The sequence below is a fragment of the Miniopterus natalensis genome, chromosome 6 (assembly GCF_054644295.1).
Source record: "Miniopterus natalensis isolate mMinNat1 chromosome 6, mMinNat1.hap1, whole genome shotgun sequence".
In the NCBI taxonomy this organism is placed as follows: domain Eukaryota; kingdom Metazoa; phylum Chordata; class Mammalia; order Chiroptera; family Miniopteridae; genus Miniopterus; species Miniopterus natalensis.
Genome location: NC_142086.1, coordinates 51029098 through 51052831, shown reverse-complemented (window position 1 = coordinate 51052831; position 23734 = coordinate 51029098). Strand labels below are relative to the sequence as shown.

At 38.7% G+C, this 23734-nt stretch overlaps 1 protein-coding gene across 1 annotated transcript in view; it reads left to right on the top strand.

Moving 5' to 3' along the window:
- The window catches only part of CCDC50 (coiled-coil domain containing 50), a 67937-nt gene that overhangs the window by 25628 nt on the left and 18575 nt on the right, over window positions 1–23734 (top strand). Inside the window, exons 2-6 of the mRNA XM_087817815.1 lie at window positions 922–984; window positions 2416–2542; window positions 6814–6904; window positions 14319–14436; window positions 18795–19319. Of these exons, the coding sequence (XP_087673941.1) occupies window positions 922–984; window positions 2416–2542; window positions 6814–6904; window positions 14319–14436; window positions 18795–19319 (924 nt within the window). The remainder of the gene's footprint in view (window positions 1–921; window positions 985–2415; window positions 2543–6813; window positions 6905–14318; window positions 14437–18794; window positions 19320–23734) is intronic.

The following is a 23734-nucleotide window of genomic DNA, read 5'->3' as shown; positions in this document are numbered from 1 at the left end:
CAGTAGTCTGAGGCTTTGGGGAATTTTCTTTTTTAATAGAGAAAGGACATCACCTAAGCTGCATGCCCCTAAAACAAACAAAACAGCACTTTTCATGCATCCTGCCTGTATGTTTGCTTTGAGAAGCAGGAGTTTAAATTGCAATTTGGGATAGAATGGACCTTCAAGACTATCTTTTCTCATTTACTTCTAAGAAAATAGTTCAGCGAATGTTCTTGCCTGGATTTCCAGGTAGAGGCAAAGTTAGGGGCAGATTCCTGGTGTATTCCAAGGTTCCTGTTTTCTGTTGGTTTGCAGATTCTTGTCAGGCAGCTCTACCTTTAGAGAGGCCTAGAGAACCAGTTCTAACTCATGTCTAAGGGTATGAACCTATTAAAGAATGTGATTATCCTTAAAGTAGAGATCTGCTTCTACCAGAGGGACTAATGAAAGTATGTTTTTCCTTAATGACACCAGGATAGACATAGTCTGTGGGAGAGGATCCTCTGAACCCAAGGTGCTGAAGCATTGGCTAGGTTTATTTAACTCCTCTGACTGAGTGGGAACTCAGTTTTCTCTCAGCTGCACCATGCAAAACATTCTTGTCTTCTTATCTCAGCAGTCCTGCCCTCCCTTTATAGAAGTGGATTGGAATTTCTTGACCTCTGTGTTTGCGTCTGTGGTTAATATCTTTAGGCTAGGGACCAGAGCTAACCATTGTTTTGTGATACCATGTGCTTTTCACTGAGCAGGTACTATGTGGGTTTTTTGGGGGGAATGAAGACTATGCTAACTAGTCACTATTTTGTTCAGTGCAAGTTATAAAGTTGATCATCTTAAGTATGAGAATTGACTGTTGAAGTCAAGAAAATGTTTTTCTTTTTATGTTGAAATACTACTAATGAGCCTTCCTGTCTGCTCTCTCCCCCTCATCCTCCGCAGTGTGTCGAGATTTCGCTGTCCTGGAGGACCACACCCTGGCCCACAACCTGCAGGAACAGGAGAGTGAGTAATAGCCCTCATTCTTGCTGTTTCACTTTTCTTTTTTGTAGTGATTGCTTGAGGCAGGTGTCAGGGTGAGGCAGGGAGAGAACACAGTCACCAGGCTGCGCCATCCATCCCCTTGAGCGATTTGTCTAGGCCCATGACACCTGGATGAAGAATGAAGTTCTGTCTATTTTGAAGTATGACAGCTGCCAGGTAGTAGAAGACTTCTGGGTACGTTGGAGGAAGAGAAGGCCTTGAAACCTTAGTGTTGTAGGAGGGAGACTTTGGTTATATTTGCGTTGACATAAGAAATGTCCAAACCTGTAGAGAGGTTTTATGAGTTTATTTGAGCCAAACTGACGACAACTGCCCGGAAGCAAAATCTCAGCAGACTGAGAAAATGTTCCAGAGAATGACAGTTTAGTAGTTTATTTTATACATTACAGTCAGAGGAGGAGGCATAGGGAGGGTTACATGAAATCCACTGGTGGTAGATTAGGGAGATGGGAGAAAGCAAATCAGGGAAATCTCTGAGATTGGATAAAGTAAAATGGAGAGACACATACTCCTTTTACATTAGTGGGCACAAGATAGTTAATAATTAACGTTTATAGCACATAGAGCTAGTGTGCAGGGGAATAAGATAATGAGGGCTTCTGTGGTCTCCTTCTCTGGTAAAGTGGGGATTACTCTGACATTTCAGATGCATGTTATCTCAGATGCAGAAAGACAGTAGGCAGGCTCAGTTAAGATTGACCTTTGTTAAGAAAGATACTGGCCTAGAAAGACTAGCTGCCGTGACTCACTTTTAGTTAAGAAAGTAAGTTCAGTTTCAGACCATCCTGTGGTTACTTCTGTGATGCAGCTCCCCTGAGCTTGTCAGGTTTAGTGTGTGGCCTCTTTTTTCTCCACACATATATTTGGGGCTGGCCTAGGGAGCTATTTCTTCCCCCCGGAATAGGGGCCTGAAGGTCTTTTTCCAGGCAATGAAGGTATTTAGACTGAATTTTTCTAAATATTTATGTATATAATCATGAAAAATAACTTTGTTATATGTGTTATACAAAAGTACATATTTAGGAATATGTAATTTGTGAGTCATTAATGTGTCAATGTCAAAAATAAGTATTGAAAAAATGCAGTCGATAGAGTGTCAGCTTGTGGAGCAGAAAGAACACTGGCCTGGTTTTAGAATATCTGTGTAGAAGTCCTGGCACTGCCACGGTTTTGCATGTGACCGAAGGGAAATGACTTAACCTTTCGGATCCTCTTTTTACTTAATGGAAAGATGGGGATAAGGATTCCTGTGCTGCCTCTTATACAGCGTTACTGAGAGCGTACAGTAAAGTGATGCGTATGAAGCTCTTTGAAAAGCTCTTAAGTTTATTATAAGGCTTATTATTAACAAGCCAAATAATTATAATCCCTCGCCTCAATCTTTCTGTCCAGTTGAACATCATTTGGCATCAAACATTCAGCGGAACCGTTTGGTCCAGCACGATCTCCGGGTGGCTAAGCAGCTCCAAGAGGAAGATCTGAAAGCTCAGGCTCAGCTGCAGAAGCGCTACAAAGACCTGTGAGGATCCTGGGGAGTGGGAGGGAGTCATGCCAGGACTGGCTTTCTCTGTGGAGCCAGCAACCAGGGCAGGGAAGGAGGAGACTCTCCTGTTCCTCTGATTCCTGTCACCGTTAGATTAAAAAATTTATGTGTGTGTGTATGTACCCACCCTTTTCTTTGATTTGCAACATTTTCTTTGTTTTGGGAACAATGACTTGGTTTTGGGATGTGTGGATTCTGCTGTGAACTTTCAGCATTTTAACTCTATGACTGAGACATTTGGACCACTTCTCTGCAATATGGGGAGATGGTCTCTATCCCCTCTGCCTCATAGGTTGGTTATCTGGGGGATCCAGTGGAATACTGTGTATGAAAGAACTTCATGAGTTGTGTTAGGTTCCTTTACTATTTCCTAGCAGTGTTTGCTGGTCTAACTTTGCTTAAATCCCTTGCTTTTCAGGCACAGGCAGAGAGTCTTGTGGAAGGCTCTGAAATGTATACTCAGTTCTCTTCATACCTTTAGTGCCTGACAAAAGTTCTTTCTCAGTCTCTTCATTTAATAGTTAGATAAAGGAAAGATCATATCTGAGTTTGCTTACAGCACAATTACCCTGAAAGTCACAGGGTACATTTCTTCTTTGAGAATAGCTCCTATACCTAAATCTCTAAGGGTGGAGTTAACCACTAGATACTGTTTTGAGGTGGAAGGGGTAAAGGAAGAATCGAAGGGACCTCTCAGTTTTTTTAGTTGTCATGTTCATATAAACAGGAGAGCCTATTGTTTTTGCTGCCTTTGAGGAATGATTTGTCTTTCTATTTTATTATTGGTAGAGAGGAATTAATTTTTTGTTTAGCTTCCTTATTTTGTAAATAAACATTCTATTGACTCTTGCTATCCCTGACACCATAAAAGGCTCTGGAGACCACAGATATGAGGAAACATAACCATTGCCTTTAATGGCCTAGGAACATATTCTGAACACTTTATATTTAGAGATACATGCACGAAGCACAAAGAATTGAATAGTAAATTTCATATTTACGAAGAGAGAAGAGACAGAAAACTGTCCCAACATAGGTGATGTATTTAATCTGAACTTCGATGGTTAATTAGGAACTTATAGTGATAATTGGGAAAACCATTCTAGCTAGAGGGAGAAGCATGCATAAAGGTAACAGGTAAAAGGACCTGGAATCACATGGTAGCTGCTAGATGTTCAGCATTGCTGGAGTGGGGAGTACAATTAGGTAGAAGATGAGGCTTCAGAGTACTCAAAGGCTGGACCAAAAGGTCACATGAGTTATGTAAAGGAATTTAGGCTTTATAGATTTTATATTATAAATAATAGAGAATGAACTATTGAAGGAGTTTTAGATTTTCATTTAGGGACTTACTCTGGGGGCTGGGTAGGTAAAGGATTAGAGGGGTCAGGATCGAAGGGAGCAATTCAGGAGTGGTCAGATTAAGAGATGACGAGGCTTGAATAAGGAGGACAATGGACAATACAGACACAGAGAGGAGTGACTTGATGAGGCCTGAATTGGTGGTAATGTTATTGGAGTTAGGAGAGACAGATTTGAGATGTTTGGAGGCTGGCTTGGTGTCATAAACTGAGTGAAGATGAGAACCAGAGGTAGAATATTCAAGAATTCTAGATTATCACCTTTTACATTGTTCACAATTCTCTGTTAGGAAAGCCAGTTCTGAGATCGATGCAGAAGTTTAAGATCCTGAATTAAGGTAATGATAGTGCACATAATGAGGTTATTGAGAGATTATTGAGACCAACTACTGTAAGATATAAATCAGATTTGGAGAGTGATGGGTTACAGGTCCTAAATTAGAGGAGAACCAAGTAGTATATTCCTGCCTGGGACTTCAGGGGTTTGGAGGTGCTCCTGGATGAAATAAGTAAGTTAGAAATGAAGTTTTTCAGTGTTCACATCTTGGTAGATTTGACTGCTGAACATCAAGGGGAGGATTCAGTGCTGTGGATTTGAAGGAACTGGAACCTTTCACTCATTCTGGATCCTGGGCTTCTGTCCAGAGTCAGCTTGTGAAGATTGTTTACTACTCTTTTCTCACTGGATTTTGCTTCCTCAGGAGTCTATATAATTGGCTAAGAGAACTAGAACTGGTCCTTCTTAGAAAATGCGGCCCTTCGTTTGGATCTGCATTCTTTACTGTGTTCTGCTTTCTTCTGTCTCTCATCACCTTGCATGTAGTTCATAGTTGCTTACTCCTAATCAGATTTTATGTTAATTTGGAAGATCCAGGCAGCAGAGTTTTTGAAAACTAACCCTGATTTTGTTTATGAGTCTTAATTATTAGGAGTGAGTGAATGAAAGGAGGACATATGTATAAGTAAAAAGTATTCTGAGTAGATTTTTTTAACTTTAGCTCTTTGGTTTCAAAGGCTAAGAATCCTAGAATATTAGACCTGAAATGTGAAATTATTAAGTCCAACGACTTCTATAGCTGAACAGATGACATGAGCAGGCATGGTTCATTCGCAGGACCGGAACTCAGTTCTGCAGACATTTTGTCCCGCGTTTTTCCCACTGATTCTAAAAGACTTGCATCTCTGACTTGTGCTCCCTGTCTTGTGTTCTTTACCTCCCTTTCACCTACATCTACCTCTTTCCAAACATGCTAAGAGTGACTGTTCCCTTGTACAAATGAGAATAATTTTAATTATTTCCTTTTATTCCTCAGTTTTGTATAAAAAAGTTAGGATATTGCCACTCTCCTCTTCCTCCCACAACACTTTTCATTTTCAAAAGACTGCCATGAAACAGATGATACTGTGAGGGGAGGAAGAAGAGGGTAAAGGAGGGATAAATGATGATGGAAGAAGACTTGACTTGGGTGCTGAACATACAATACAATATACAGATGATGTATTGCAGAATTGTACACCTGAAACCCATATAATTTTATTAACTATTGGCACCCCTATAAATTCAATAAAAAACACACACGCTATACAACCAACACTGAGATTCCTTGAGTAGTTTAAGTTCGCCTGGCTGGGGGAGAATAAGAAGATATATTTGTTTAGCAAACGAACTATTTATATAAATCACAATTGTAATTTTATTCCAGCATCTTTTTAGATAGTAAACTTTTGTCATGTTTATGTTCATCTTTCTGAGCTAACAGTTTTGTGTAAAGGTTGGTTCCCCAGAGCTATCATATTCTAGAGTGTTTTTTAAAAATACTTTATTGATTTTTAGAGAGAAAGTAAGGGAGAGGGAGAGAGAGAAACATCAATCCGTTGCCTCCTGCAAGCTCCTACTTGGGATCAAGCCTGCAACCTGGGCATGTGCCCTGACTGGGAATTGAACTGGTTACCTCTTGGTGCACAGGATGACGCCTAACCAACTGAGCCACACCTGCCACGGTGTATTCTAGATTTTTAAGCTGCCCACTGACTTTTCTTGAAACCTGAAGCCAAAAGACTTGTATCCATCTCTGAGAGATCCAAACTCCATTTTCTGTTGAAACTGCTGTTCTGTGGGTGATTATTTTAAAGGATCTGTCTCTTCCAACAAAGTACGTTGGGGGCTTCTGAGCACAGGAGCAAGATTTGTTCATTTTTTTATCTTCAGTGTTGAGCATAGTGCTTGCTCCACAGAAGATGGTATATTTAAATTTTTGTTGAATGCACAAATGCCAAAACAAACAAAACTATGGTAACAGCAGTTTTCTTAGTGGCCAGAGTATTAAGTACCAGCCAGAGAGGTTTCTACTGAATATGGAAGCTGGGGAATATACATATTTTCTCTTTTTAAAAGCATTATTGAAACTGAAAAAAATATATATTTAAAATTTTATAAAAATCATTTTAAAGCCATACCACCCCCACTAGGTGACCACAGTATTATTGACGTTTTAGTGATCTTACTCTCAGTGTGTTTCTGTGTACTTGTTACGTGTTTGGATATTTGTGGACATTAATCTCACGGTGTACATCTCATTTGCAGAAAACATGCCAGCCTCTGAACAGCAGGGCGAGGTGATCTGGTAGTGCAGAAAAAGCATGTAGCGTTCCATTGGAGTGTCTGGGGAGTAGATTCTGGTCTGCCACTTGTTTGTGTGACCTTGGGGTGGTGATTTCACTACTCTGGGCCTCAGGTTTTCCATCTGTGAATGGTGACAGTATCAACCTCTGCAACACTGTTGTGAGGATTGAGATGAGATAAAAATATGCACTGGCTCATAGCGAGTAGTCAGTAAATTGTTTCTTACTTTCTTTACTCATGTTGTTTTGACCTCTGTTTTTTAGTGAACAGCAAGACTGTGAAATTGCTCAGGAAATCCAGGAGAAGCTGGCTATTGAGGCGGAGAGACGACGCATCCAGGAGAAGAAGGATGAGGTACATGGCCGACGCGCCCCCGCCGGAGGAGGGCGGCTCAGCTCTGCAGCGCTTCCTTGCTGTATGCAGGAGCCCAGGGCAGGGTGGCTGGATGGGCGGCACAACTCGGCTCTTTGCCAGCCAGTCAGTGACGACTCTCTCATCATTGGTGTTTCAACTCTCTCTCCCTCTCCCTTCCCCTCTCTGAAATCGATAAAGATATATTAAAATAAAACAAAAAAAAACACCTTGCCTCTTTGGGTGCATGGTCCAGGCATTGCCCTCCATGGACCATTGTTTATTGCTCCTTGATCAGTTGCATATGGTGAAATCTTAAAAGATGATAATGGATAGTTTAATATGAAGTCTGAATTAGTTTCCTAGGGCTGCTCTAACATTACCACAGACTTGGCTCAAAACAAGAAATTTATTTTCTCACAGTTCCGGGGGCTAGAAATTGAAATCAAGGTGTTGGCAGGGCCATGCTACCTGTTGGGAAAGGTCCTTTTTTACCTCCAAGCTTCTGTTGGCTGCTGACAGTCTGGCATTCCTTGGCTCCTAGCTGCATCACTTCAGTCTCTATGTCCATTGTCGGGTGGCCTTCTTTCCTGTATCTTTGTGTCCTCTTGTTTTCTTATAAGGACATCAGTCATTAGATTGAGGACCTACCCCAATCAGATAAGACTTTTCTTAACTAATTACATCTGCAAAGACCCTGTTTACAAATAAGGTCACATTCTGAGGCTCTTGGTAGAAATGAATTTTTAGGGGCCACTATTCAACCCAATACAGGGTCTCTGTCTATAGGGTATTCCCACAACTTCAGTGATAGCAAAACTTAAATGTGTCCTGAACAGGGCTCAGGGAGTGGTCACTGAGAAGCCAGGAGCAGTCATTGCTCACTCTTTTTCCCTGTGATATTCTGACTCAAAGCACTGTTCTGTTTGATTCTGTATATATTTTAAATTGTATTGTTTTTAAAGCCGAAAATGACTAAAATTAGCAATAGTGTTTGGTTTGTAAGATTCGAATATGCAACTAACTATTGCTTTTGTGTTATGTTTTCGGCATTTCTTAGTTTCTTTTCACTTTGTATTGATTCTGTGTCTGACTTCTTTCACGCCTATTGTGCTATCTTGGCCACTGTCTTGATTTATGATAAGGGAGAAAATGATTTATCTTTTTTTTTTTTAAATCCTCACCCGAGGATATTTTTTTCATTGCTTTTCAGAGAGAATGAAAGGGAGAGAGAGAAAGAGACATCGATGTGAGAGAGACATCGATATGAGAGACACATCAATTGGTTGCCTCTTGCATGCACCCTTACAGGGGCCAGGGATTGAGCCTGCAACTGAGGTACGTGCCCTTGACTGGAATTGAACCCAGACCCTTCAGTCTGCGGGCTGACGCTCTAACCACTGAGAAAAACTGTCTAGGGCTGATTTATTATATTTAATAATACAATGATCGTATGATTTATTGTGTAATCAAATACTTTCTAGGGTTAAAGGGAGCACTATTAATAATTTACATAAACTGGGACTGTCCTCTGCTAACTGGCACATACGATCAGTCATCCTATTAAGTAGGTATGATCAGGGTCACCAGTATGCTAGTCTACATACACTGCTCCTCCCACTGAGCCATCCTTCTTCCTGTGGGACACCTGGCTCATCACTAGGTGAACCTGGTGTTAGTGTATTTAGCTGTGTTTAAGAAACAGACCATGACTCTGTGGGCAACAGAACTGCAAGTAAGAATTACGGATTACTTTTTATTCTCCTGTTCCCAGCACAGGAGCTCTTTCTTACTACAGAATGTGTTGCTTCTCTGTAGTCAGGACTTTGCTTTGGGGATGAAACTAGGAACTGAAAGAAGTGATTATATTTTGTAGACAGGAAAGCTTCTATTTAAAATTAACAGGAATGGTTGGTTTCTGATAAATGCTACTGGTGTCCTGCGATCTTCCTCCGCAACCCCCACCCCATTCAGGGAAAAATGGACACAAAGTGAAACCAAAACACTTCCCCTTCAGGCATGTAGAGTCTAAGTAGCAATCACAATAAGTAATCTCATGGTAATACCATATAAAGTGAGCAGTGTAGTGACTAACTCCATGTTTCAGATGAAGAAATGATGGCTTGAAGAAGTAAATGACTGGTCCCAAGCTATAATAAGGTGCCACAGAAGTGTCTGTGCAGTACAGGTTTGACGGACTGCTTCTGACTTACATACACTGTAACATGGCATAAAACATGTAGACTTTGAAGTTAGCTGCCCTGGGTTTGAATCTTCACTATTTAACTTTAAGCCTTGACTTTCAGTATCTCAGCTAATCATGTAGACACTCAGGTTCTAAATTAGAGAAGTCATGATAGCTGTGCATACTTTAAAGAGCTGTTATGAGGTTTAAATGAGATCATGTATAAAAGGCCTCCGATACGGATTAACTTAATAATTGCTCTTAACTTTTTGTTTTCTTGCAAGGTGTTTTTCTCACCATTCTGCTTTTTATAACAAACCAGATTTACTTACAGATATGTGATAAGTAAGAGATATGTGGTAAGTTAGCGGGACAGATATATAGGCTTACGTATGTTCCAGTATGGTGTGACTTGAGGGCTCTTCAGGGGTTTTCTTGCCCTTAAAGACCTCTCCCTATCTTGTCTTCCAGTAGCATTTCACCTACTGTAGTGTTTCCCCTGCCCTTGGACAGTGGAGAGATTAAGTGACAAACCCAGTTGTGGAGGTTTAGTGAGGCTAGCCTTTAAAAATTCCTTTCAGACTTTCTGAGTTTTTATCTGATGCCTTAGATTAGAAGGGGCCTACTGTGCCAAGATGTTCTTTTATGGTAGAAAATGTGACTCTCAGCTGACAGGTGTGATGTTAATAATAAATGAACAAAATTTGCATTAGTGAAGTTTGTCCTTGAAGGATGTATGATAATACTAATTTGTTTATTTAATTCAAGCCTCCTCACAGAGGTGACTGAGTTAGTAGTGCTCATTTTCCTGGCCAGCTCTTTAAAAAGCATTGCCTGTTACTCATGAACTGTCCCAGTTCTCCCCCCTGCCGCTGTTCTACTTCCCTGTAGAGAGAGTCTGCTTAGCTAATATGTTTTTATTCAACAGCAGAGCTGTGGAAAATTCCTCTCTGGATTTTCAATGAAATTTCTTTTAGAAATTTTTGGGGTCAACTCTCTTGGGCACTTTATAATCCCCCCAAACAACCAGATGTAGAATCCAGAGCCCCTTTACCCTTGGGACAGTTTTTTTTCTGAACAATGTTGTACAGGAGAAGTAAGAGTTATACAACTTCGTGTGGGTCAATTAACATGTCTGGCCTTGTTATGGTATAATTTTATTGTGTTTTTTAACAGAGCACAGATATAAGGAAAGTAGCATTTCCTTTCAGGGAGACAGATGTTGAAAAGTTTAAAAAAAAAAAGGAAAGGAGAAAGATTTGTATTCTTACCAGCACTGTGGCCTCTCCCCACCCCTTCCTCTTTCCCTTTCCCCCCTTCTCTCTTTACACCTCCCTCCCTACTTCCTTTCTTTCTTCCTTTTTTCTTTTTTTCTTTTTACAGTGTCTTGAATATACAGTGGCTTGTAGGCTTTGGGAATGCTGGACCGTATGAGTGTGTGATTAGTACAAGTGGACTAATTTCACTGGCTCTTTCTCTTGATCACAGCATAAGCATTTGGCAGTGTTGTTTAATAAAACCAAGGAATGTGTGTTTAGTTAATTTAACGTAATATTCTTAAATAAAACTCTAAATAAGTGTGTGTGTCTGTGTGTGCACACGTGTGTGTGTGTCTGAAAGAGGGAAAGGGAGAGAATCCGTAGAAATACATGTTGTCTCTCAACCTAGGTCTGTGGTGGCAGCTAGACAGACATGAGTAGAGAGCAAGGATGATGGGCCAGGTACCTAAGGTCACTAAGGTGGAGGGCCCCTGGTGCTTACCAAGGGCAAAACTGGGAAAACAAGGACCTCACTCCCAGGGTAACCTTTCCTCCCCTGGCATACCTCTGCGCCTGGGGTTTAGATCTCCTGACCGTTCACATCTCTGGTTGTGTGGTTTGGACCCTCCCATGACCTTTCCTTCCCTGGCATGTGGCTAGTTATGTGGGTTAGACCCCCTTTGAGGAGGAACAAGGAGGCCAGAGAATAGCCCTTAATCATTAAGCCCTCAGGACAATGAGGTTCTGACCTGCATCAAATACATCTAGGCCTCAGTTATGTTTCAGCTCCAGGCCCAGAAAAGCAGCAGAACCAGACAAGCCAGGCCATGCCTGCCTGCCTCAGGATCAGCTGCATTGACTAATGACCCCCTGCCTTGGTGCTGACCAGTCAGTGGAGACCAAGATCCTGAAAGGACACATGGGAAAGCTGATGAATATTCTAATGAGATCCCCCCTGGGATATCCCCTAAAATCCCCACCCTTAAAAGTCCCCCTTAGGACAGAAGACCCAGAGCACTCTCCCTCCCAGGAGCATATCCTAGCCTTTCCCCTGCCCCTTTCTACCCTGCCACTCCAGGTGTTACCTTTCTCCTAAGCTCCAGGGGCCCTTCTTTTGCTTCTGTACCTTGTTTCCTGAGCCCATTTCTTCTACAGCTCACTTCTTCTGCCTCTTTGACTTTCCAAGTAAACTTTCTCTTATAGTTTGAGTCTTGGCTCTGAATTTTTTGCTAGCCAGAACTCAGGTACTGAGGTTGCTGAACCAAGATCTGGTCTGACCCCACTGGTCTAACACCTGGTGCCATTCTCGCTGCCAACAGGTCCAGATATATATGGCTGTTAAACTATTTTAGAGAAAAACATTTTTTATTTTTTGCTTAAGTAAATAGCGTGGCCAACCATGTTATGCAAAGTCTGTGGCACCAGTCCATCAATTTGAAATCATTTATAATGTAGACTGCTCAGGGATAAACTTAGTAACCAGTTTACATTAAAAATTAATCTACTGTGAACCATGGTACTTTTCCATAGCATTCTTAAATGATTAGAACTTCGTGTTCTAGAAGAATTTTTGTATACGTTGCTAATAGAGGATAGCTCCAAATAGTATTACATTTTAGCTACTAATTTTTTCCCCCATGTTTTGCCACTTTAAAAATAAGTTAATACATATATGGCCAGAAAGAGGAAGTGGGCAAATGGGAAGCTTCTGATTGAGAAAAAAGTATTTTCTCTTTTTTTGCCTGTTTATACTGATGTTTTTACATCCATGGAATTGTAATTATCTGGTTTCCCTGGTCTTCTAGAGTAACCCTTTTGGAATTATATATGCTCTGAGTTCCCTACTGAGTTAGATGTTAATACACTTACTGCTACTTGGTAAGGACTTTAGCAATCTAATGGAATGGCTTTCTTTTTTTTCTTTCTTCTTTTTGACAGTCATTTGACAATCATGATTTTAGATCTCTTTTGGGTTGTTGTCCCCAGGGAGATGTCCCCAGGGAGAAGTAACCCTGATATAAAATCATATAAAGAATAAAAATACTTTAAGGAATCCAACACATGGTTCAGTAATTTGTCAACTGCTGGAGAAAGCTGTGCCAGCCTCCTGGGTTCCATCACACCTTGCTTGTGTTAATGCCTTTCTTAGAGCACTCATCTTTGCACGTCTTACATTATGTAATTATTTGCCTCTGATATTTAATAGATAAGGACTTTCAGGATATTGACCATGTCTTGTTTTTCTATAGGTCTCTAACAGTGTTTCGCCCATTGAAGGGGATCAGTAAATCTTTGTTTTCATTAAAATGACTTTCCTTAGCATTCTAGAGGTTTTTAACTATGCCCCTTTCTTATGCTCACAGCTGCAAATTTTCTAGAATAGAGTGACTTGGATAACAGAAAAGAGAGAGATGAGGTATAATGGCAGATTCGTATTCCAATAAATGACTTAACTAGAAAGTCTTCTATGCCGCAGAGTTTATGATTAATTTTTAAAAATCATGGAGTATTGCTTCAAAAGCACTTATGGATTCTTTTAGGTTCCTTTCCTAAGTTATGTTTTATGGAACACTAATTTCATAAGGTTTATATGCTTTATGTAAAAAAAGGCTTCTGGCCCTGGCTGGTGTGGCTCTGTTGGGAGTCATCATTCTGTGCACTGAAGGGTTGCCGATTTGATTTCTGGTCAGGGCACTTTGCAGGCTCGATCTCTGGTGGCACACATGTGGGAGACAACTGATTAATGCGTCTTTCTCCCTTTCTCTCTAAAATCAACAAAAAATCTTTTTTAAAAAAAGGCTTCTATCACAAAGTAAATCTAGAAATTCATGAGTTATAGGAAGATAACAGGTGTCTTTTATCAAAGTTTTAAAATATGCTGATGTGTATTTTAAAGAGTTAGATATAATACCTGCTTTCCATGTAGTGCTTTAAGATTTTCAGGAGCACCTTTGAGACCCCTGGGAAATCCTGTTCTGGTCTAACCTTTGACAGGAAGGAGGCTCAAGACCAATGAGGTTGTTTATGTCAAGGGTGACTAAGCTTCATCCAACCATTGTGACTAATAATTGCCATCATAAGCTTGTTTCAGGGGAAATTCTTTATATTGAAATAACCCGACTGAACTCGTTGCACAGTAATAATGGAGGAAAGCAGGAGGGGGAGAATTCACTTAAGCTAAACCACAGTTATATTATCACAGCTATTTTCCACTAAATCTTTTTATTCTTTCCCTCCTCAAGCCCAGGTAATCTTTGTTCTCATCAGGTAGAATCTTACTGAAAAAACAAAAGAGCTGAGAACTTAAAAAAGGAAAAGGTTTGGGTGCTGAGGTGCATGAGACATTATGATTATTATTTTTCTACTTGATTAAAATCACTTCCTTTGACTAGCTAATGTGTTGTGCTGAAGGGGTATCATCCTTGTTTCTCTCCTGGGTCTCACATTGAGAAAATGGCTTATTACTATGTATTTATTAGGACTCAATTCAATAGTAGGAAAGCAGTTATAAGGTCTCTGGACTGTAGCTTAATAATTTCTGCTGGCATTTGGAGTTGGTAATTTTTCTTTATATTTTTATTCAGTTATAGCAAGGGAAACTTTTTTATTTTCTGTAAAGCAAACCACTTAGGAAAATGTAGTGTTGGGAGCTTCATAAACATGACAATTTAGGGAATTGTTAGCATTTTCCCCCCTACTTCTGCAGTAAAAAGTATAGGAATTTGGGAGATTCTACTATAACAGATATAAGTTTTGGGAGAACAAGTTATCAGTCCCACCTCTCTCTGTCTTACTAACTGATTGATACATTACTTTGTAAGACATGAAATGTAATAAACCTGGTACAGTGGTTGGCACCTGGTAACACAGATTTATTAAAATGATGCATAAAGGAGTTGAGATATTTGACTTTAACACTGAGTATTTCAAACTCTTCATTGCCAATATTTATTTCCATTCTCTGTATTTGCAGGACATAGCTCGCCTTTTGCAAGAAAAGGAGTTACAGGAAGAGAAGAAGCGAAAGAAACACTTCCCAGAGTCCCCTGGAGCCAATGCTTATGGCGAGCATTACTGTTACGAAGATGGAGGTAATGTTGCCTACATCGTGACCCACTCTGTCCTTAGATTCATCTGCGAGACGACCCTTTGCATGTGTCCATAAAGTGACCCCCGGGCCCATTTAGATTTGTGGCAGAATTCTGTCTGAATCTAAGGAATTCATCTGTTCCTTATTGGAAGATCAGAGCCATTTTTAGGGCTGTTAAAGCCTCAATACAGTTTTGTAAGCTTTGGCATTCTTTTGTGCTGTTGCCACTGAGGATGCTGTTGTTACATTCTAAGCACATAAACTGGGGTGTGGAAAATGGTGGGATGAGTCTCGGGGCTTGATCTTTCTCAAGAAAATCTGGTCAGGGCTGTTTGAAGCTACAAAGTAGCCCAAGTCATAAAGAAAGTACACCAGTTACTGGGTAACCAAGTTTTTTTCCTATTCGTCTTGTGTTTTAAAAATACGCCAGTGGTTTAGCCTGTTGATGACAAATTAAAATTGATGATTCTCTGGTCATTATTTTGCTCTCAATGCTTTCCTTGCTGTTTGATTGCCATATAGAAAACTTTCTGAGGGAAAGAAGTCCCTTCAGAGTTTCTCTTTCTAATGCCCCTGTTTGCAGTGTGGTGGTGACAATTTTGGTGGTGGCTCTTTACTCTCAGTGTGTTGGGAAATGAGTATTTGCAAGTATTGTTCAGTCCTTTTGAAATATCTGTCAAAGGAAAGACATTCCCTATAGTTTCTAGTATGAGTGTTTATTATAGTTCAGCTTTGAGTCCATACTTAGGATAACAAATAAATTAAATCTAAGGCTGCTTCTAGAGAGTAAATATTTTAAGTTCAACAGTTTTAAAGGCCCTTGCAAACTAATTATCAGTTGCTTCTGTATAATTTCATTTAAAAAGGTAAGTGGGTGTTCGTCTTTGATGAGTAGAATGAAAGGAATGCATATGTAGATGATAGGATTCTTACAGTTTAGGTACATCTTGCTTAGTCACATTGTTGCTTTAAATTGATCATAATCGTAGAGCTCAGCTCTGTGGCACAATTAGAGAGCAGGTTGATTCTCCATTTATTGCTTGCTATGTTCTTCTTCCATATGTAAAATCCCCAGCTCTTTTTTCATACCAATTTTTCTTAAACTGGTTTTTCTAATGCAATCGTACATTACTTAAAAAGAAAAATTATTGCCATATTTTGATACACTAGAGACCAGAAGGTAAAGTGTTACTCTTCAGACTTATTTAATATCTTAGAAATGCTGTCTGGTTTGTTTTTAACTCTACTCTGGAGGCACGTTTACTGCAAATAAAAATAACTACTTTAAACTTTTAAGTCTATAAAAACATTAGGATGGCAGTGAAGTACACTAAAATATTAATTTTAGCCTTTCTCTGTTAAAACCTGATACTAACTTGAATTGTAATTCAAACCTGGTGGTTTTGACCAGAGAACCCTCATCCTGATTCATATCTCTAGGGCAGGAGACTATGTTCAGAATTCAGTGGATTTTCAGGGACACCTAAAAGTTAAAAAAATATATAGTCTGTGTATATTTTAGCTGCTTTTGTAAACTTACAGAGAGTGGCATATATGTCACTTTTTGGAGTTGGGGGCATTGGGAATAGGAAGTAGTGACTTCCTGAGCATATATATGTAAATACTGGAATTCATCTTCAGTTGTATTGTGGAGAGATTATGTATTGCTGAGCATGTGATCCTTATTTATATGCCTTTGAGTCAGACCCGAGTTGAAGACACAGAAATCACATTACAATCCAGTTTGTGTTTACAAAGCAATCCTGATGTTCTCTGCAGTGGTCCTTTCCCAACACATAAGAGATATTCTTTCATTGTACGTCTCTGTCTTTGTATAATATGATTTTTCCTTACTTACGTAATAATCACAGTATGTTATTACAGGAGTGGTCTTTTCAGCTTCTGTTTTACTTAAAATTTAATAAATCTTTTAAAAATGATCATTTATAGATTTTCTACAAATTTGTAATTATACCAAATATCTGTCAGATTAATATCAACTGAAATGGTACATCTCATTCATTTGTGAATCCATGTTTTTCCATCAAAGGCACTTACCTGTATTGCAGGTATATTAGTGATTTGTTTTAAAGTTATGTTCTTTGGAGTCATGAGATCTTAGGAAGTTCTCTATTTTAATCACTCTAAGAGTTTTTCTCATTTGTAAAATTGGGATTATAATAATATATCTTTCTCATGGATGTTAGAAGATGAAATAGTGTAATTTTGGTGAAGACATAAACTCTCAAGTACTATTGTTTATTCCTATATTAATGTTATGTGTGTATAACAGTATTTTTATATCTAAACAAAAATTATCTTATTTTGAAAGACAAACATGGAGGCACAAAAATATGTATATATATATATATATATATATACATATATATATACACATATGCATGTATATGTATATATAGCGGATATAAGGAAATTAATTATATTTGCCAAATAACTTGGTCTCAAGAAATGTACAAGTCTCAATCCTTAACTGGACAGAGGTCTTAAAGGATTCAAACAGATTCCCCCACCTGTCTTTTTTTTCTTTCCCAGATTTAAAGATATCACAGCAAGTGAACTAGACAATAAGTATTTTTATCCCATCAACTCTGAAAATGTAGTGATTGATACCTCTGCTTTAATTCTTGCAACATATTTCCCTAAAGTAAAACTAATATCACTTAACATTTAAGAAAGAATTTAAAAAGAATAACAACAAAACAATCAGAGCCCACAAATCCATGTTGAAAACAAACCCCTTCTTGTTTCTTTTGGCCTTAAAGGCGGACTTCACTCATGCAGCTCTCTTTGGGAGCACTGGTGTTAACACTGTAAGCCATTGTTCCCTGGATGTGGTCATCATCCAAATAGCTGGTCTATAGTATTTAATTCACAGCAGTAGTCAATTGGTTCTTTCTCACTAGTCAAGATACACTTAGAATAATAGTTTGGTTAAAAGAGTAGATAAATTTTTTTTTAACCACAGAGTAATTGTTCTCTTGTTTCAACTTTGCTGTTATGTAAAAAATAAATTTAACTATAAATTATGAAGATAAGTACTTTTACTGACTTTTCAGAAGTCATCTTAATGTACATGTCATCTTTGAAGCAAATTTTCTTTTCAAATTCAAGAAGAAACAGTTTGAAGTGTTTGAAAAGTTTATGACATCAGTTTAGCATATATCTTTACTTCCTCTGTTCCTTTATTAGATTAACAATAACAAACTTAAAAAACAAACAAAAAACCAAAATGCAAAACAAAACCAAAAAACATAACAAAACCTAGAAACTAAAAATGTATAGTTCTTTATTTCCTTTATAGCCCATCAACTTAGGGTAGCTGTTTCAAATGCAACTCAGCAAATGGCTCATTCCAGCTATCTTAGCAATTTTCCATGGAATTAGGATTTCTTTTTATTAATTTGAAAATGTATTAAAGTCTTAGAAATGTTAAAATAACTACGCTCTTGCAAAGTGCATATTAATTTACTTCCTTTGTTTTCACACTGTGCTTGTGCTGCACCAGATAAAAGCACCTATCTGTTTGCTGCTTTTGAGCGTTGTATTAAACTTAGGGACTTGTATATTTAGCACTGTTTTTATATTAAGAATACAGAATCATAAAGTTTTTTAAGTGAATTTAGGAAATGACTCCTTTTTGTGTGTTCCATGATGGCATCCTTTTTTAATTTTTTGCTCTGCCACAATTCAAATAAGATTGAGAGCAGAATCATCCAAAGATAACAGGGCCATTCAATCCCTTGAAATTCTCCTGTACTTCACCCTCTGCCACACTGAACTGCAGAATGTTTGCTTTGGCCGCCTAAGGGGAAAGCGTAGAGAAATACTAAACACCGTGGGTCATTTCTCTCAACTGCGTGGAAACTAGCAACATTCTGATGCTGATTTATTGTTATTTCCAAGAAGAATATTTGAAAGCCTCTGACTGGAATCACGAAGCTTAGTTTTTTCTGTTTTATGAGATTCCCTCAAATCCCATTTTTTCCCCCATATACAGTTCCAAATTGGTTTTATAAGTATAATTTAACATTTAATGGCTGTAATTTTTGTTATTGGCAAATATTAAAGTGCTTTAACTCTTCCTAATCATGATCAAGATCTTCCAGATTTATTTCACTTAATTAACTTAATTAATTAATTAATTAATTTTTAAACCTTTTTGGCTATGTACCCAGGATCCTTCCATTAAATGCCCATCCCCTGTTTTCAGTTTGTTTAGTTGAAAAATTGGTCCTCTTCATTTTAAAGTAGAGGCCCTGTCTCACCTGTATAGGGAGTTCATAATCCGATTAAGTTAACCTGCGTTTCTGTTTTTCACATTCCTCCACCGCCACTCAGACCAGCCTCGGTCAAGGAGGGCAAGGGAATGGGGTTCTGAATTCTCAAGGTCTTGTAAACTCCAAAGTGATGAAAAGACTGTGAAGCAGAGAAAGGAGAAACCCAGACATCCACCAGAGAACTTGGAAGAACTAGAAGAGCATCGTTTACCAGAGAAATGTCTGTCCTCTAGCTCACGCAAAGTGAGGGACGATCCCCCAATTCACACTGAACATCAGGAAAGGAAATGGTCTGGTCATGAGAGGGCCCGGAGACCACCTCTCCCCAGGATCAGTGGTGAGGTGTTTCTGAGTACAGAATTTGATGACCATGAGGCTAACAGTAGTCATCGAACTCAGAATTGGGAAAAACAGTCCAGACACCAAGACCGGCTTTCACCGAAGTCTTCTCAGAAAGCAGGGATTCACTGCAAAGAGGCTGTACATGGGAGGGAGCGTGGGCAAGGTGAGCGCAGAGAGAAGAAGCCCGGGCCCAGGACTCCTCCCTTCTCGGAGAGTCAGGAGCGGCTCCAACTCCGTGACACAGGTAATGAAGGACAGTTGTTGGAAGGCCTGGTATCGTGTATACACACAAACAAATGTATTTAAGAAGCATCTCAAGCAACCTGTTCTTTCTCTCTGGTTTTTGCTCGTGGGTGTGAAATAAACCTGAAGTCAAAGTTTGCATAAGGTATTTTCTTAATCTCAGTCAGTGGGAAGAAGGAAAAATACTTGTGATCTTCCCTTTCTGTCTTCTGAGAGAGCACTGTGATTCATTACATGGTTCCTCCAGCCCCTGGTTGCAGTGGAGGTGCCCATCCCAGATACTGTTCTTTCTTTGCCAAGATCGTACATCAGAGATTCAGATACCAAAGCAAAGCTGCTGAATTTCTGGTTTTAGTTCAGTGAATCCAGAAGATCTGGTGGCACTGCCTTCATAGTATTTGCCTAACTGGAAGACCAACAGGGCTGGAGGTACTAGATTTTCTTGCCCTTATCTTTCCTGTCTGCAAAGTGAGAGATTGGAGATGCAGTTTCTTAAGAGAGTGCTTTTTATTCTATGGGCCTCGGTCCATTTCCATCAGAATCAGTGGAGCTGTTTCCTAAAAAGGCAGTTTTCTGGGTCTCACATATACAGGGTGTCCCAAAAAAATGTATACACTAACAGCTTATAACTAAATTGATGTTTTTTTTCTGTTCAGATTTAACCCATTGGAATTAATAATGAGTTAAAAGTATATATACATTTTTGGGGGATACTCTGTATTTTCATCTCTGGAGTATGGCCTGGCAGTTTGGGCTTGTTTTAGTCCTGGAGATGATTACGTACTTAAAGTTTAAAAATCCTTGCCTTAGGTTACTTTCTCTGCCTACTGTTCCTCAACTGTAACTCTACAGTTGGTGTTCTGAGGTGCCAATATCAGGTAAGTTCTTGGTGCAGGCGCTTCACCTAATTGCACTTCACAGATGTTGCATTTTGTACAAATTAAAGGCGAGACCCTCCTCGAGCAAAAAGGTTATGACTCGCTATATTGCCATACTCACTCTGTTGTGGTGGTCTGGAACCAAATCCACAATATCTCCAAGGTATGCCTGTAGTTTAATAGGAATGATGAGAACCTTAGGCTTAAGCTTCGGATTTCTGGCATCTCTGAGGCTTAACTCTGAAGTCCATCATTGACACAGTGAAAGTTCTCTCTATTTTTGTCTGGAAACCTTGTGGCTGTACAACTGTAAGTCATAGCACTGCTCTGTCTGGTATTAGACCATACTTACCTGGATCTATTTACTCTTACTGAAATGTTTTAGAGATGCAAGAGTTATTGGGAAACGAGTACCAAGGAGGCGTCAATTCTTATTTTCTTCTTTATTGTTTTCCTAGCCAAACTCTACTTCTGCCCTGGAAATTGGTTTCTGGGTTGCAGATTCAGGTAGATTTAGTTGCTTCTTCCTGTTATGTTAATCCTTTAAGTTATTAAAGGACTTGGTCGTAAAGACAATGAAAATTTAGTTCAGCAAGCCATACTGAGCATCTGCCACAAATATTCTTGCCTCAGGCTTTGTGTTTGGGAGTTTATGCTTGGGCCTGAGCCTTGGAGGGTTAATAACTCCAGCCAAAAAGATGGATGTGTAAACAAGCAATTGCAAATTAGATAGACTTTGTACAGAGAGCTGTGGGGCATAGAGGAGGAAGTGATATAATCTGGAGTAGGCTTTATGAGTCAGTTATACTACATCCAGATTTAGAAAGACGTGTTGGAGTCCTAAAGGTTTGGGGGGGGACACGGTGATTACGCTGACCTCTCTATTTTCTGATTGTGTGAATCGGACCTTATAAGTGTGCTCTGAGGGCTGTTTAACCTTTAAGGCTTTTAGTTGGACTTGAGGGTATCTTAAATAGGCTTAGGAAGGGTGAAACTAATATGAAACTAGACACTGATTCACATACCCAACTCCTGGAGTTGTAGGCAAATGCTTTTTGTTTATTTTTACTTATTTTACCAGCACAGGGGTTTAAACAGTGTCGCTCGGCAGGTACTAACGTGGCTACAACATAGCTGATTGGTCTATCATTTTGTATTCCACTTACTTTACAAATTTCACCTCAGTAGCCCCTCAGGCTAGATTTTGCAAATCCCCTGGAATAGATCAGAGGATTTCATTAAAATATATTTACTAAGAACAGGTGTCTATTCTTAAAGTTATTAGCATAGGCCAGAGTTTTATTTACCTTAATAATGAAGAAACTAGCATGATGACAAATAGCTCATTCTAAGTAAGCATTTGTAGGACTGGATTTTACAGAGTCATTGAAAAAGGAATGCAAAATAAAATTGCTAAATTAAATATAAAATTGGTCAGCCTTCTAAAGGGCAGGAAAACCATACCACCTTTGAGGGTAACTTCTCTCTCGAGCTGTTATGTCATACCAGCCTGTTAATTTTCTGCAGGTTAACCTCCAACCTCTCAGGGTCATAAAACTTCTGTGTCTTTCTGCTATGACATTCCCCAAGTGTCACTGGCTTATTACAAACTATTCTTGCAATATATCAAAGAATTTTATCAGTTATCATTTTATCTTATTTCCTAGCAGAATTTATTTAAAAGTAAGTTTTATTTTTGTTTATTGAGGAATGGTCTTATGTCCTCATTCTGGACAATGATAAACAGAAAAAGACAAGCAAAAATTAGATTAAGAAATGAATGTGGAACTGTTGGAATATGGTTCACCTGGCCATTTGAAAGTGAGTTTTCCGACTATGTTTAGGCTACCAAAATGAGGACAGCCATTCTGTTTATTTTCTTCAATTAACTGTGCTTTTAAAGTTTTTTTTAAAGCATCTCTATTATCTGTAGTGACAGCCTTAGACTACACTAGCTGAAGTTCCAGAAACTATTCTGGGCTATGCAGATAAGTTCCAGTGATATATAGCAAGAGATCAAATAAACTGTTTTCCCACTATTTATTTGGGACGTAAGGAGATATTGCTTCACATTCTAACTTTTTATTGAGGCATAGTTGACATATAACATTATGCTAGTTTCAGATGTATGACATAATGATTCAGTATTTGTATATATTGTGAAATGATTACCATAACAAGTCTAGTTAATACCTGTCACCATATACAGGTACAATTTTTTTGTGTGTGTAATAAGAACTTTTAAGATCTGCTCACTTAGCAACTTCCTAATATGCAACACAATATTATTAACTGTAGTCAACATGCTATGTATTACATTCCCATGACTTATTTTTTTTTATAACTGGAAGTCTGTACCTTTTGACCCCCTATTAAGATCGCCCATTTTACCCTCACCCCCATCCCCACCTCTGGCAAACACCAATATGTGTTCTGTATCTATGAGTGCAGTTTTTCTTTTTTAAGGTTTTACATATAAATGAAATCATATGGTTTTTGTCTCTCTCTGTCTGACTTATTTCACTTAGCATAATCCCCTCAAGGTCTATCCATATTGTTGCACATGGCAAGATTTTATTTTTTATGGCTGAATAATAATCCATTGTATATATACAGTCATGAGCCAGTAATGACATTTCAGTCAATGTTAGATTTTATTTTTTATGGCTGAATAATAATCCATTGTATATATACAGTCATATATACAGTAATGACATTTCAGTCAATGATGGGCTGTATATATGATTGTGGTCCTGTAAGAATACAATGGAGATGAAAAATCCCTATTGTCTGCTGACATCATAGCCATCTTAGTGTCAGAGCACAAGGCATTTCTCACCTGTTTGTGGGGATGCTGGCGTAAACAAACCTGAACTGCCAGTTGTATAAAAGTATAACATACAGTTATGTTTAATACTTAATACTTGATAATGATAATAAACAAGCGTGTTACCGACTTAATGTATCTACTATACTTCTTCTCGCTGTTTTAGAGTGTACTCTTTTTATTTATTAAAAAACAAAACTGCTGTAAAACAGTGTATCCTGTTATGCCAGCAGCAGCTTCAGACATCTCATGTTTACCTTGTCTCTCGATTACATCATTTTCTCTTATATTTGATTTAATCTCATGTTCAGTACAATAACATTGCTGTACAGGCTTGTAGCCTAGGAGGAATAGGCTATGCCTAGTGTGAATGTTATACCATCTAGTTTTGCGTAAGTGTACTCTTATGATGTTCCCACACGATAAAGTCACCTAACTGCATTTCTCGGAACTGTCCCCATTGTTAAGCAGTGCATGACTCTCTCTCTCATCTCCTTTACTCTTCCCTCCATTAGTGGGCTTTAGGTTATTTCCATGTCTTAGCTGTTGTAAACAATGCTGTAGTAAATATGGGGTGCATATACCTTTCAAGTTAGAGTTTTCCCTTCCCTCAGATAAATACCCAGAATGGGAATCGCTGGATAACTTAGTAGTTCTATTTTTAATTTTTCAAAGAACATCCAGACTTTTTCATGATGGTTATACCAATTT